General features: G+C 35.1%; 1 protein-coding gene and 1 long non-coding RNA gene across 2 annotated transcripts; both read left to right on the top strand.

Annotated features, from left to right (window-relative positions):
• The first annotated feature begins 3,219 nt into the window (after positions 1–3,219).
• LOC125269514 lies at positions 3,220–3,578 on the top strand. The gene is made up of 2 exons (XR_007185133.1): positions 3,220–3,262; positions 3,516–3,578. It is a non-coding gene; the product is annotated as an uncharacterized LOC125269514 (long non-coding RNA).
• A 1,663-nt stretch (positions 3,579–5,241) lies between these two features.
• Positions 5,242–9,414, top strand: tmem182a (transmembrane protein 182a). Its single transcript, XM_048193153.1, has 5 exons — positions 5,242–5,628; positions 7,570–7,708; positions 8,237–8,335; positions 8,466–8,603; positions 8,776–9,414. The coding sequence occupies exons 1-5, from the start codon at positions 5,485–5,487 to the stop codon at positions 9,000–9,002; spliced, it is 747 nt and encodes a 248-aa protein (XP_048049110.1). The 5' UTR covers positions 5,242–5,484; the 3' UTR covers positions 9,003–9,414.
• The last annotated feature ends 3,700 nt before the right edge of the window (positions 9,415–13,114 follow it).

The raw sequence follows: 13,114 nt of genomic DNA, 5'->3' as shown, positions 1-13,114 counted from the left end.
GAAAGTTTTCACAGATCAGAATAGTGATGTACATGACCCTGGGATGGGTCAGCTGACCCGTACTGAACTGTGAAAGTTTTCACAGATCAGAATAGCGATGTTAGTGACCCTGGGATGGGTCAGCTGACCCGTACTGAACTGTGAAATTTTTCACAGATGAGAATAGTGATGTACATTATCTGTACAAGGTCATTTATACTATTGTGAAAGTTTTCACAAATCGAGCTCGACCTAAAACAATGTTATTTTATTCCAGCAGTCTGCGTGTTCATTGGTAATAGACGTTAAACATGAAGAACGCCTTTATTTCACATTCCTTACTGGCGGACTTACCAAGGGGTTTACGGACAAGAGCTTTGCTGTGAAAAAATTCACAGATCAAGCTGGTGAAGATGACACCAGTTTCATTCCTCTAAGTGTTCAACATTTGGAGCTATAGCCATTATAAAATTAAGAGTCGCTACGAAAAAAAACCCTGATTTCGGCCCAAAGGACAGCGTCACCTTAATTCACAAATCATGGAGAACGATATTCGGTATTATTTGCATGTCTATGACAGCGCACTGCGTATTTATAGCCAAAAGAAATCTGAATATCAAACCGCAAACTATCTTTACTGCGGTTAAACTCGTTAAATTACGAGAAAAAAACTCGTTAAATTTCGAGAAAAAAGTCGAGATAAATGTTGAGAATAAAGTCATTAAATTACCAGAAAAAAGTCGTTAAATTACGAGAACAAATTCGTTAAATTACGAGAATAAATTCGTTAATTTAATGACTTTATTCTCAACATTTTATCTCGACTTTTTTTCTCGAAATTTAACGACATTTTTCTCATAATTTAACGATTTTTTTCTCGTAATTTAATGACTATATTCTCAACATTTTATCTCGACTTTTTTCTCGAAATTTAACGAATTTTTTCTCGTGATTTAACGATTATTTTTCTGGTAATTTAATGACTTTATTCTCAACATTTTATTTCGACTTTTTTCTCGAAATTTAACGAGTTTTTTCTCGAAATTTAACAACTTTAATCTCGAGATGGTTTTATTTTTTTTATTATTGCTTGGTCCTAGTGGACATCAAGAATAAGTTGTTTAAAAAATAAAATGACATGAAATGACATGTATAGGCAAAAACAATGGTTTTTTTTTTTTTTTTAATCACCAATTAATTTTTAGGCTTCATGATTGTTTTTAACCAAACTTTGTATAAAGATGATTCTCAACTATTTTATGAAAGATATAATGGAATTAATTGATATACCATTTTACTTTATACAATATGTGGGTAAAATAGCCATATGTGGGTTTTCCCATTCAATACAATGTGTCTATACACTGTATCTCACTTGCATATTAATAGGATGTTCTTGGAGCAACATGCAATGAAAAAAGTATATAATTTTATATAATTTCTTTCCCTTTTCACTTGTTGTATCTCCTAAAATGCCTGATAAACACGATTTAAGTCCTGTTGTCCTCTACAGAGGTCATGTATGAAATCAATGTCCTGTTTCATAACAGAAAGTCATATTTTGATTTGAAACCCCATAACATTTTCCTGAGATGTTGATTTAAAACAAACAATTTGAAAATGAATCCGATTTAATGATAATTACAAAATATTATATTTCCATAAGAGTGCTAATTTTCATTTTCAGTCATATTTAAAGATCAAGAAGTAGTTGTTGTCATGGCGAAACCTCTAAAAAGTTGGTATCTCTGAATGTGCTCTTTACAGGACATCCAGACTTAAAACTGTGACATGTATGATGTCAGAGAAAATCACTAAAAAATAATGTCCACTACAGAGGACAGAAGTCTATTCCCAGGTCCCAGGAGGATATGAAAATCAATTCAAACCAAGTTGAAGTCTTATTTAGGTCTTACTTTATTTATTGTTTACTTATCTCATTTGTTTGTTTCCTTTATTTTGCACTTTAACAGCTGCTACTGAATAGCTTGTATAGGAGAAATAATAATAATTATAATTATTGCTATCATCATCATCAAATTGCTTAATGAATTATTTAATTGATTGGAAATTCAATTAATTCATAATCACTACAGCAATATTTTTCTTTTTCTAACCATGACATAGTTTACTATAGTTTATTATTACTTTAGTTTATTATATAGTTTATTATTATCATTATTATTTAGTATGCAATGACATTGTTAGAAAAAGAGAAATTGCTGTATTGATTATGAATGTCTTGAATTTCCATGGCTTCAAGTGAGAAATCTATTAAATAATTTATTAATCAATTTATTAAATTATTATTATTATTATTTATTTTTACACATTAACTTATTTTAAATAAAGTACTCTCTCTCTCTCTCTCTCTCTCTCTCTCTCTACTGTGTGCCTGATCGATACATCTGTTATTCTCTAAAATATTCCAATATTCAAGCCTATAATCTAATCACAAATATCATTTGCAGATAGTTCTTGGTTATTAAATAAAAGTTCTTATTGTAGCACCTAGTATTGTATTTCTAATTTTATACAATATATAGTTGTGGTCATTTACTCTGCATACTTGAGCTCCATCTACTGGTCTTTCTATGTCTTCCTGATCTTTGTTAGACTGTACCAACTTGTTGCTCACTGCAGTGGGCGAGAGGGTGGGTGCCATGCCTTAGAGAACTCGCATTACCTCCTATTTATATTTCCCACATAACCTTAAATTGTCTTGATATACAAACAGTATATCAACAGTTTTTTCTTCTTTTTTGGGGAATTTGACTGTGTACTTGTTATTATTCACATGTTATAGTGTCAGGTGAGCATAACTCAATCAAAGCTTATGTCATGCTCATTTTGCTCTCTGGAATTTTGTTTACAAATCCTCTCCGGCCATGGATGTGGAATTGGGGAAACCAGGACACTCGATCATCCCAGTGCAGCTGATACAGTGATGTTCCCAAGACAGTTTACATAAACACACTCGCATGAACCCACACAAGTAGTCCTCACATCTCGTGCTAAAGGAATGCTTTTGATTCTGTATACCAGAACATATAACAGCTTAAATCAAGATAATGAATCCAAATCAACAGTAAAGCATCACTAACTTTGTCTTTCTGTGCAGATGAAAAGGACTGTTGTTTCTCAGTATTATAACAAGATGTAGTGTGCCGAGATAAATTTAGCTCCACATGGGGACTCTATATAAAACTGTGCAGAAACACCACAGACAGTCACACCACAGAAGACTTCCACCACCACTTGCAGTCGTCAATGGACATCTGCTGTAATTATTTTTAATTTTAGCTTGCATAGCTGCATTTTTCTCCTGTATCTCTAATCCCTAAATATCCATCCACGTATACCAGCTCAAATCAAGGACGGCTTCTCAGGCAAAGCCCTTTTGGACACCATTATGTCCACTTCAGTGGCTCTGGCTCTGGCCATTCACAGCACAGTGATAATTGGTCACAGGTTTATCTGCTCAGTGCAAAATGCCCCACTTAAAATATAATGAGCTTATATTTTCTTTTTCCCAGGTATTGACAGTTTGAATCTATAGATTCAAGTGGAATCTGAAGTCCTATGATATAGTGGAAGCAGTTACACTACCATCTTGAAGTTTCGGGTTGGTAAGATTTTTTTTTTTTTTTTTTTTTTTTTTTTTAAAGAAGCCTCTTATGTTCATCAAGGCTGCATTTATTTGATCAAAAATACAGTAAACCGCAATATTGTGAAATATTACAGTTTAAAAGAACTGTTTTCTATTTTAATTTAATCATGTGATGTCAAAGCTGAATTTTCAGCATCATTACTCCAGTCTTCAGTGTCACATGATCCTTCAGAAATCATTCTAATATGCTGATTTGATGCTCAATAAACATTTTTTAAAATTATGTTGAAAACAGTTGTGTGTGTTTTTTTTTTTTCATGATTCTTGGATGAATAGAAAGTTCAAAAGAACAGCATTTACTTGAAATAGAAAGCTTTTGTAAAATTATAAATGTATTTACTGTCACTTTTGATCAATTTAATGCAAACCTGCTGAATATTAACACTTTACAATAAAGTTCCATTTGTTAACATTGGTTAATGATATTAGTTAACATGAACTAACAATAAAAAAGTTTTCTAAAGCATTTATTCATTTTAGTTGAGCAAGCAATAAGGTACAAGAGGCTGTGCTGTATCGTGAATAAGTCACGGCTGAAGGGTGTTGTGGCACGACGCGAAGCGAAGCTTTTATAAAACGGTTACCATACAATACAAAAATTAAAGCCAGAAATATGTATCAGTGCAGCTTTCATGAAGTAAACTTTTACTAAAAGCCTTCCTTCCGCTGGAAATAATAGTCCCTGACCATGAACAGCAACAGAAGTTAGGCAAAGACTGTCTTTATGAGTGTATCAGTCAGTAGCGAAGACTTTTAAATTGAAAAGACAGAATTATTTTGAAAACGGAACAAGACGCAACTGACAAATGCTTTGACTAGCGCTGTCAGTCATGGGAAAACCTCTTAACTGTTAAAAGGACAAGATAATACATCGGACATTTACTGATTTTTTATTATGAACATAGGACTGACCTGAAGGAAAATGCTAAATCTGAATGCAGGTAATAAACTCGCTCACTCGATCTCTTTCTCTCAATACTCTTCTACATAATACAGTAAGCTTCAATGAACAATATCAATGAGAACAAACAGTTTACGTTGCTAAGAGTGGTTGCTAAGGATGTTGTGTAGTGATACACAGAACTGTTGGGTGAAGCGGTCATAGACGTGTTTTATCGTGAATAAATCACAGCTATTGACCAATCAGAATCAAGGACAGGAACTAACTATTTTATAATATTTATTTCAGCATTTACTAATACATTATTAAAATCAAAAGATGTTTATGTTCATATTATTTATCGAACCTGAGCTAACATGAACTAACAATGAACATTTGTATTTTTATTAGCTAACATTAACAATTAATCAATTAATAATATTGTAATAAATGTATTGCTCATTGTTAGTTAATGTGACTGACATTAGGAATGCTGGGCTCTAGTGTCTTCATGTTCATTCCTGCCTCAGCTGATTGTCCTGTAGGGGGATATTTTGGTCCACTCGTCTCCCTCCTGAAATCCCATTCTTAAACCACTCCTCTGAGAGAGGCAGCAGGCACCTTCACTCAACTGACCAAAATAGCCCAATGGGCAGCTCTACGCTGGTGAGCTGTCATGAATCCCACTCCCCACCCAATGCCAGGTCCTGCTCTGACTAAGAGAGAGGACACTGACACACACACACATACATAGACACTGGAGCAAGGCAGAGTACTAGAACAGCCATTTGTGTTAACATACTATAAACCTTGCTGAGCATAACTGGACTATTTATCACACACATTGTGAGGAGTTACATAATTTCAGTGACTACTTCATGAGGGAAGGAGGAGAGACTATTTAATTTTGCAAGTAGTAAACGGTTGAAAATAGTAGCGCTTTAAGATTGTCATCATGAAGTTACATGTGGCACTATTTTTTGCTGGGCTCTTCGGTGCCTTGGCAACTCTGTTCATTCTCTTGTCTTTTGGCACGGACTATTGGCTCTTGGCATCAGAGACCTGCAATTCAAATTCAAATGGTCCGGTTACTTTGGAGGTGGGTGTTGTTTTAGTCCTTTTAGGGCAAAAGGAAAAAGCTTGGCATGAATGAGAATTTTATTGATATGAATATTACTTTTAGGACATTATCAGAAGACATTTAGGGATGGTTGGTTGTTTAATAAATCTGAAATGCCTCTCTTCAGAACTATCTATTTAATTGTATGTTTTGGATTTTAGTGCATCTCATTTTTATTGAAACTAAACTAAACTATATTTCTGCTCTTTGATCTTTACTGAAGATACTGAAGCAGTCATGGGCATATTTGGTTTCTAAGCAGTGACAGTCATATGACATCCTCATACGTCAGTATTTACAGTGTCAGTGTAGCTTGAGTGTAGACTATCACATGCTGCAGTCTGATACCGCATTTAATACTAAATAACCAAACTGGAATCTCAGTGCAGTGTCTATTCATAGAAGTCACACATGAATTAGATTTCCCTGATAAAGGATTGGGAGGGAAATGTGAGATGCTCCCAACTCAATCTAATGAAAACAAAAGTGACTATTTTACTAGGTGGCGATTTTGTGTGAATTCGTACAATGTGATACAATTTTGTATGCAAAAACCAAACAAAAATAACGACTTTATTCAACAAATTCTTCTCTTCCTACACTGTTGATGTAGGCCCTGTTTAGCATTTACACAAAATGCCATTTTAAAATGAAAACGATCCTCATCTACACTGGTGTTTCCACAGCGTTTCAGAAATGATCTGCGTCTACACTACATGACCGAAAATGCATGTCACATGACTGTTCATACACACTGGGCATGCACCTACAAGTGTAAACAGTTGCCTCTTGCACATATGGGTAGCTGCAGTATTAAATAATGCAGAGTTTACCTGTACAGTGGCTGCTAAAAATGACAACAAAGCCAGCAAAGACTGCAGTTCGGTCTCTATGTTATTGTTTATATGGTCGTCAAGGATACGCAAAGTGAACGTGGGCAGCCACGCCATAATTTTCAAAAGTATCCATTTTGGTCTGTTTACACTGAAACACAACCCCGGCGTTTTCAAACTAAAACGTCTGCAGCGTTTTCGAAAGTCTCAGTTTTTGAGGTTCAAAAACGCAGGAGTAGTGTAAACAACAGGCATAACTGTAGCAAAAGTTATGCGTTTTAAAACAAAAACGCGCTAATGTAAACAGGGCCGTAGTAAACACAGTGCAGCACTTCCGTGTTCTACGTCAGAACGGCGGCTCATTATTGGCCGGCTCCTGCATCATCGTCACACCAAGTGTCGTGCTGCTCATGCGTACAGCATCGGCCAATACTGAGCCATTTCATTTTTTGGGTGAACTAAACCTTTAAATGCAAATATATTAAATATCTCCAGATTTATTTATTTATTTATTTATTTATTGGGGAATTAATTGCACCGCTCACATGCTATTGGTCTAGTCAGGGCTGTCCTTAGAGCATTGCCATCGGTGCAACGGGACCCCTACCCCGGAACGCGATCACGAACTGACCAAGGGCTCTTCTGAAACCTTGCACTGGGCCCCGTTCCATGCTTGCCTTGGGTCTAGTGCACACTTCTCTTAGAGATTCCTGCTATTAGCGGTGTTTTGGAACATGATCTGGTTTCTAGATGGCCAGGCTGGTCATTAGTTGGTCATTAGCTGGTCTTATTAAGTGGTCCAGGCTATTATTTGGAATATGGTCGCTAGTCAACCGGCTAACAGCTACCAGTTTAAGTAGGTGTTAGCAGTGTTAAGTCATATGACATAAATCACCTCCATTCCAATCCGTAATGTAATATCCTTGACATTGTTTTCGTAAAGTGCATCTAAACACATAAATAGCATGATGTTTCCATCCATAGATTGCAAGTGTCTGTCCTCCACCTGTTTTTAAATATTGTAATTTCACTGGCTGTGCAACAGTTGTCCAGTGCTCTCTGACCTCTTCTCTCTGCTCCTTCACAGCGAGGTGATGTTGCGGTCAACCAGGGTCAGGACCAATCTAGTGACGACCAGAACATTACCTTTTATCACGAGGGATTATTTTGGCGCTGTACCTTTAATGACATCATGAATGATGACAATCTGTGGAAGTTCTGGTTTGGTAAGAGAGATTATTATATTTGCTTTTGGTGCAATAGAGTCTTCAGTGGTTTTCCAAGCACACAAACTTTTACTAACCCTAACCCTAACCCTAACCCTAGCATTTATTTATATAGATTGATGTTCATTTATGCATATAAAAATACATGTTTAACATTTGTATAGCATGAATGGACGATAAGTGCTGTAAGAATTGCTGTTTATGATACTTAATCATTAACTCATTTTAATGAATTTAATATTGTAAACTGCTACCATTACTTTATATCTGAAAGCGTAAAGCAACTTGCTCACTGAACATGGTGTTTGGTCCTCTTGTGAAGCTCTGGGTGAGACTTTTCCATAAATATCAAAGGGGTCTGACCTGTTGCCCTCAGAAAGGCCACAGAAGGTTCAAAGAGAGAATAAGTGTTCAGGTTACTTCAGTCAGCAAACAATTTGAATATCAAAACACTTTTGAATCTTAATATAAACAATGATTTCAAACACACACGCTAATAAATGGCGATTCTCTTTGTTCTTCCCCTAGAAAATCAGCCACATGCAAGAGTATGCAAACCTGCATATCTCCTCCCCTTTCCTATCCCTGATCAGATCTACAACACTACCAGCTACCAGACTGCCATAAGTAAGATTATTTTATTTTATTTTATACTTTCCTAATTTACACACCTTCAAAAACACCATCAAAAAATTAGCTGCTGTACTGTGAACTGTTTTCCCTCTGGTTTGTTTTAATGAAAAACACAATTATTTAGTCTACAGAGGCTTCTGGAGCGTCTCCATGTTGTTGGGCGTGGCCGCTGTGGTGGCTGGCGGTTTCATTATCATTTGCGCAGCTCCATTTGCCAGTCATCGCCTTTATAAAGCAGGGGGTGGACTCTACCTCATTTCTGGTAAGTTAAAGATTTCGTGAGCAGGTAAGGTGTATCTCTTCCTCACTTGGACATGTAAAGTACTGAACAATGTATTACAGATCTCACGAACATCTAATTTATTCACTTTATCTCTCTCTCTTTCATGTTGCTTTTTATTTCTCCAACTCTCAATGCTGTCTCTTTTCTCCAGGTTTCTTCCTTCTCGTTGTCACTGTGATGTATGTTATCTGGATAGATGTGTTGGATGTAATTAGCTCATATGAGGAATATCAGAAGTCGAATAAGTGCCCAGGGTTTGAGCTCAATATGACTTATGGCCTCTCTTTCATGTTTGCTCCGGTGGGCGTGTTCTTCTGTTTTCTGTCTGGTCTTCTCTTCCTAGTGATTGGCCGTACAGTCCAACAGCATTATGACTGAACCTCATGAATAGTTTGGAAACAGAAGAATGAAATTGTATGTTCAACATGCATTAAGTATCTGTCACTAAAGAAAGCATGTTTGGGCTCTAAACTCAGAGGGTGCGTTGATTTTATGACAGGCTGGGGTACAGTTACTATAGATTTGATTTGAATTTGCCTTCAAATTTTGCAAATGTTGCTTCAGTATTTGGTCATCATGTGTGCTGTGAGCAGTACTGTAAACATCGATCATGGATGGTTTGGGAACACTTCATGTATGTGTGAGTGTTTGTGTGAGTATAGTATTGCACAAAGCATTAAATTATGTTAAATATTTTTATGTTGCCTGAAAAAAAATAGTGAAACAGACTGGTGTTCTTCTTTTTTCCTGCTTCTTAAGTGTAAATTGATACATTTTCCACTTTGCTTCACTTTTGTGTTTTGATTATTTATTTACTGGTAAATTCTTGAGTGTTTTTTTTCAACCCCAAAGGCTTTAAATATATATATATAGACAGATTTTGTAGCTTTGTAGAAATACCTGATCTGAAAGCTTTACGTTTTACTTGCACTGCTTGTTCACACACCACAGCACATACATATTTGCTTTGTAAATAATATTATGTATTGCTATCACATACAATTGACATGTAATATTTCAAAAGATTCATTAAACCTTTAATTTAAAAAAGTTTTTTTTTTCCTTGTGATGAAATGTAGCAACAGCATATCTTCATGCATTGTGATGTATGGCAAGCCGTTTTGACTTTTATTCATTCTCAGGATATGAATTCTTGATATCAGGAATTACATTTCTACTAGTAACAATGACAATTGTTGATATCAAGAATTAACATTTCCACTAGTAAAAATGTTAATTCTTGATATCAACAATGATGTCATCACTCGCAGAAATATGTATTCTTGACATCAACATTTGAAATAGAATTCTTGATATCTGTAATTGTATTTTCACTAGTGAAATGTCACCATAGGCTGCCATTCAAATTCAATTGTTGATCTCAAGAATTGATTTCTTAGTAGTTGAAATTCCAATTTCACATATCAGAAATACAATTCTTACTAGTAAAAATCATAATTTTTTGATATCAATAATTCAGTTGTCACTAGTTGAAATGTCAGTTCTTGATATGAACAATTGAATTGCTACTAGTAACAATGTTAATTTTTGATATCAATAATTTGATTGTCACTAGTGACAATGTTAGTTTCTGATATCATGAATGTGATTGTTACTAGTAAGAAAGCCATTTTAGATATCTGAAATATTGATATCAGAAATACATTTTCAGATATCAAAAATGAACATTTTTACTAGTAGCAATTCAACTGTTGATATCAAGAACTGACATTTCAACTAGTGACAATTGAATTCTTGATATCAAACATTCTCATTTTACTAGTAGCAATGTAATTATTGATATCAAAAAATTACGATTTTTACTAGTAAGAATTGTATTTCTGATATGTGAAATTGGAATTTCAACTAGTAAGAAATCAATTCTTGATATCAACAATTGAATTTGAATGGCAGCCTATGGTAACATTTCACTAGTGAAAATACAATTACAGATATCAAGAATTCTAGTTTTTACTAGTGGAAATTCAAATGTTGATGTCAAGAATTAACATTGTTACTAGTGGAAATGTAATTCCTGTTTCCAATAATTCATATCCTGAGATGTGAATAAAAGTCAAAACGGCTTGCCATAGTGATGTGACATATATCCGAATGTGTCAGATTATTGAATTAAAGAGAGCAGATCTCGCCCCCATTTACCATAGTAGGAAAAAAAGATACTAATGTATTCAATGGGGGGCGAGATCTGCTTGGTTACAAACATTCTTCCAAATATCTTTGTTTGTGTACAGCAGAACAAAGAAATTCATACAGGCTTGGAACAACTTGAGGGGGAGTAAATGATGACAGAATTTTCATTTTTGGATGAACTATCCCTTTAAAACTAAATATATGAGGCGAAATTACCTTTTCCCATCAGAGACAGACTGGAGATGAGGCATTGACAGGTGCGTCCATATAACAGCAGAATCGCAGGGAGAAATGACTCATTCATATGGCAGGTGACAGCTGTGTGTATGCGCTCTCTCTCTACATAAGGCTGTTGAAGCAATATTACAAACATTAAACTTTAGCATGCGTATCAATATATAGTTCTGCATGCTCTCTAAATGTTTTTCCATGATGTTTGCAGCATTGTTTGTGTGTCTATTTCTGCATGTTTGCATATGTTTTACGGTCAGTCTTTAGAATGTCTGTGTCTGTATTAAGTTTCTCTCTAGCCAGCTGTAGGCCTCCTGCAATGCTGGACAGTGTGTTATTTAAAGGTCTCGGATCATATTGCACATGAGAACCAAACTGAGAGTGCTCATACTAACCCATGGACACAGTAGATAATGTGTACAGATGGAAAGGATTTAGTGCCACTTAGATAATCCATTCTGACCATTGTTTCCTTATAAATACTGCAGTTATATAATGCTAAACCAATTTTTTCGCAATGTTTGCAGCATTGATGATTAAACCAATTTTCACCTATAAGGTTGACCATAACTTGACAACTCATTTGTGGGAATTATTTTACATCAAAATAAATTTTATTTATAAAAATATATTGAACTTTTGTAGTGTACATCTACATTTCAGCCACTAGAGGTCACTGTTACACGAGAAATCAAAGCTTATTCAAAACACTGGGAAATAGTGATATAAATGTAGAACTTAATGTAATTTTGAAAACATATAAATTAAAATAATGCTATGAACTAACATTTCTTTTTCTATTTTGGGAAAAATCTTCCTATAAGTTGACGGTCCTGTTAATTGATGTTAGTTTATGCATTTTATTTTATTTTACAGTGTGCTCAAAGTGTTGTCAGTATTTGGTGCTAAGGAATTCATTTACTCATGATCGTTTCTGTACCTTAAAACTGTGTACTACTATTACTTCTGAAATATTCAACTCTACAAATAAATCATCCTAATCATATACTTTGTTTTTAGCTTCAAATTTAATCATATCTGTGATTGTGAGATGTATAAGGTACCTCTAGCATCAATCCCACAACTCGCAAGTTTTCCATCATACTCTCTGTGTGATGTGACACAGATGTGTGAATTAATTCTGAATGTGTTGGAAGAGAAAATAAGTGTGCAGTCGATGTTTTGTGCTTTGTGGACCACTCTGCAATATACTGTACAGTAACGCGCATCACACTTAGGTGTTCCAGAGAAGCTTTCTAAAGAGGTTTATCTAGCCGAGCATTACGCATTCATTGTGTGTGCGAATATGAGATGGGAGTGAAAATCAATCAGTCAAAGAATACATAAAAAAGCTATGGAAATATGGACTGAAAATCAAATCAACAGGAAATATTCTGAAGAGAATATCGACAGGGACACTGGCTTTCTTGTGATGCAGCGTCAATAAATGCATATTTGCGAGTCTGTGTGAGAATGTTGTTAGTTCCTTGGTCCCTGGTGATTGTCGTGCAGTTCCACATGATTAGGCCAGATAATTGTGTGTTGATAATAAGCATGTTCACAGCACTGCACAAAATACTGTTCCCCAACAAGATTCACATGTGGGCCTGCCAGGACCGTCGGGAGCCGCAGAATATGTACGTTACATGACCTCAGGTTAGACTGAGAGATAATGACCTACAGCTTCACTGTGTGTATCAAAGAATCAACACTGTGGTGTTGTCCTATTTTCAGCACACAGCACAAATCAGTGCACTCATGACCAAAACAGTCAAAATCAAGCATACTTGTGACAATAATAGGGCAGACTTACATATTTTATTGCCTGTATTTTGTTTTTAAACATGGAGATCAGTCTAAACTGTAAATACTGTAAAACATGACTGTCCCGTTAAGTTATTTGAACTTATTTCATCACTTTAACTCCAATTGTCGTGACAAGTTTGGGATTTTTCAAGTTTATAAGACTATTTGTGAGTTGAAACAAAGGTTATATTCAAGTTGAGTTTACTCATGTTTAGTTGAATTTAATCATGTTTTTAAGGCAGCAGGTGAACCTTTGTTTTTATGTTTAAACACCTGAAAATGTTATACAGTCAAACCAAAAA

This window comes from Megalobrama amblycephala, linkage group LG6 (assembly GCF_018812025.1).
Source record: "Megalobrama amblycephala isolate DHTTF-2021 linkage group LG6, ASM1881202v1, whole genome shotgun sequence".
Taxonomy (NCBI): domain Eukaryota; kingdom Metazoa; phylum Chordata; class Actinopteri; order Cypriniformes; family Xenocyprididae; genus Megalobrama; species Megalobrama amblycephala.
The sequence above is the reverse complement of the archived record's forward strand: the minus strand, read 5'-3'. Positions and strand labels throughout refer to the sequence as shown.

Bases quoted from the DNA above. Each gene is read 5' to 3' on its own strand.
- tmem182a (XM_048193153.1), top strand. From the start codon at position 5,485: ATGAAGTTACATGTGGCACTATTTTTTGCTGGGCTCTTCGGTGCCTTG. The intron at 5,629-7,569 runs GTGGGTGTTGTT...GCTCCTTCACAG, and splicing joins ATGGTCCGGTTACTTTGGAG to CGAGGTGATGTTGCGGTCAA. The intron at 8,604-8,775 runs GTAAGTTAAAGA...TCTTTTCTCCAG, and splicing joins TGGACTCTACCTCATTTCTG to GTTTCTTCCTTCTCGTTGTC.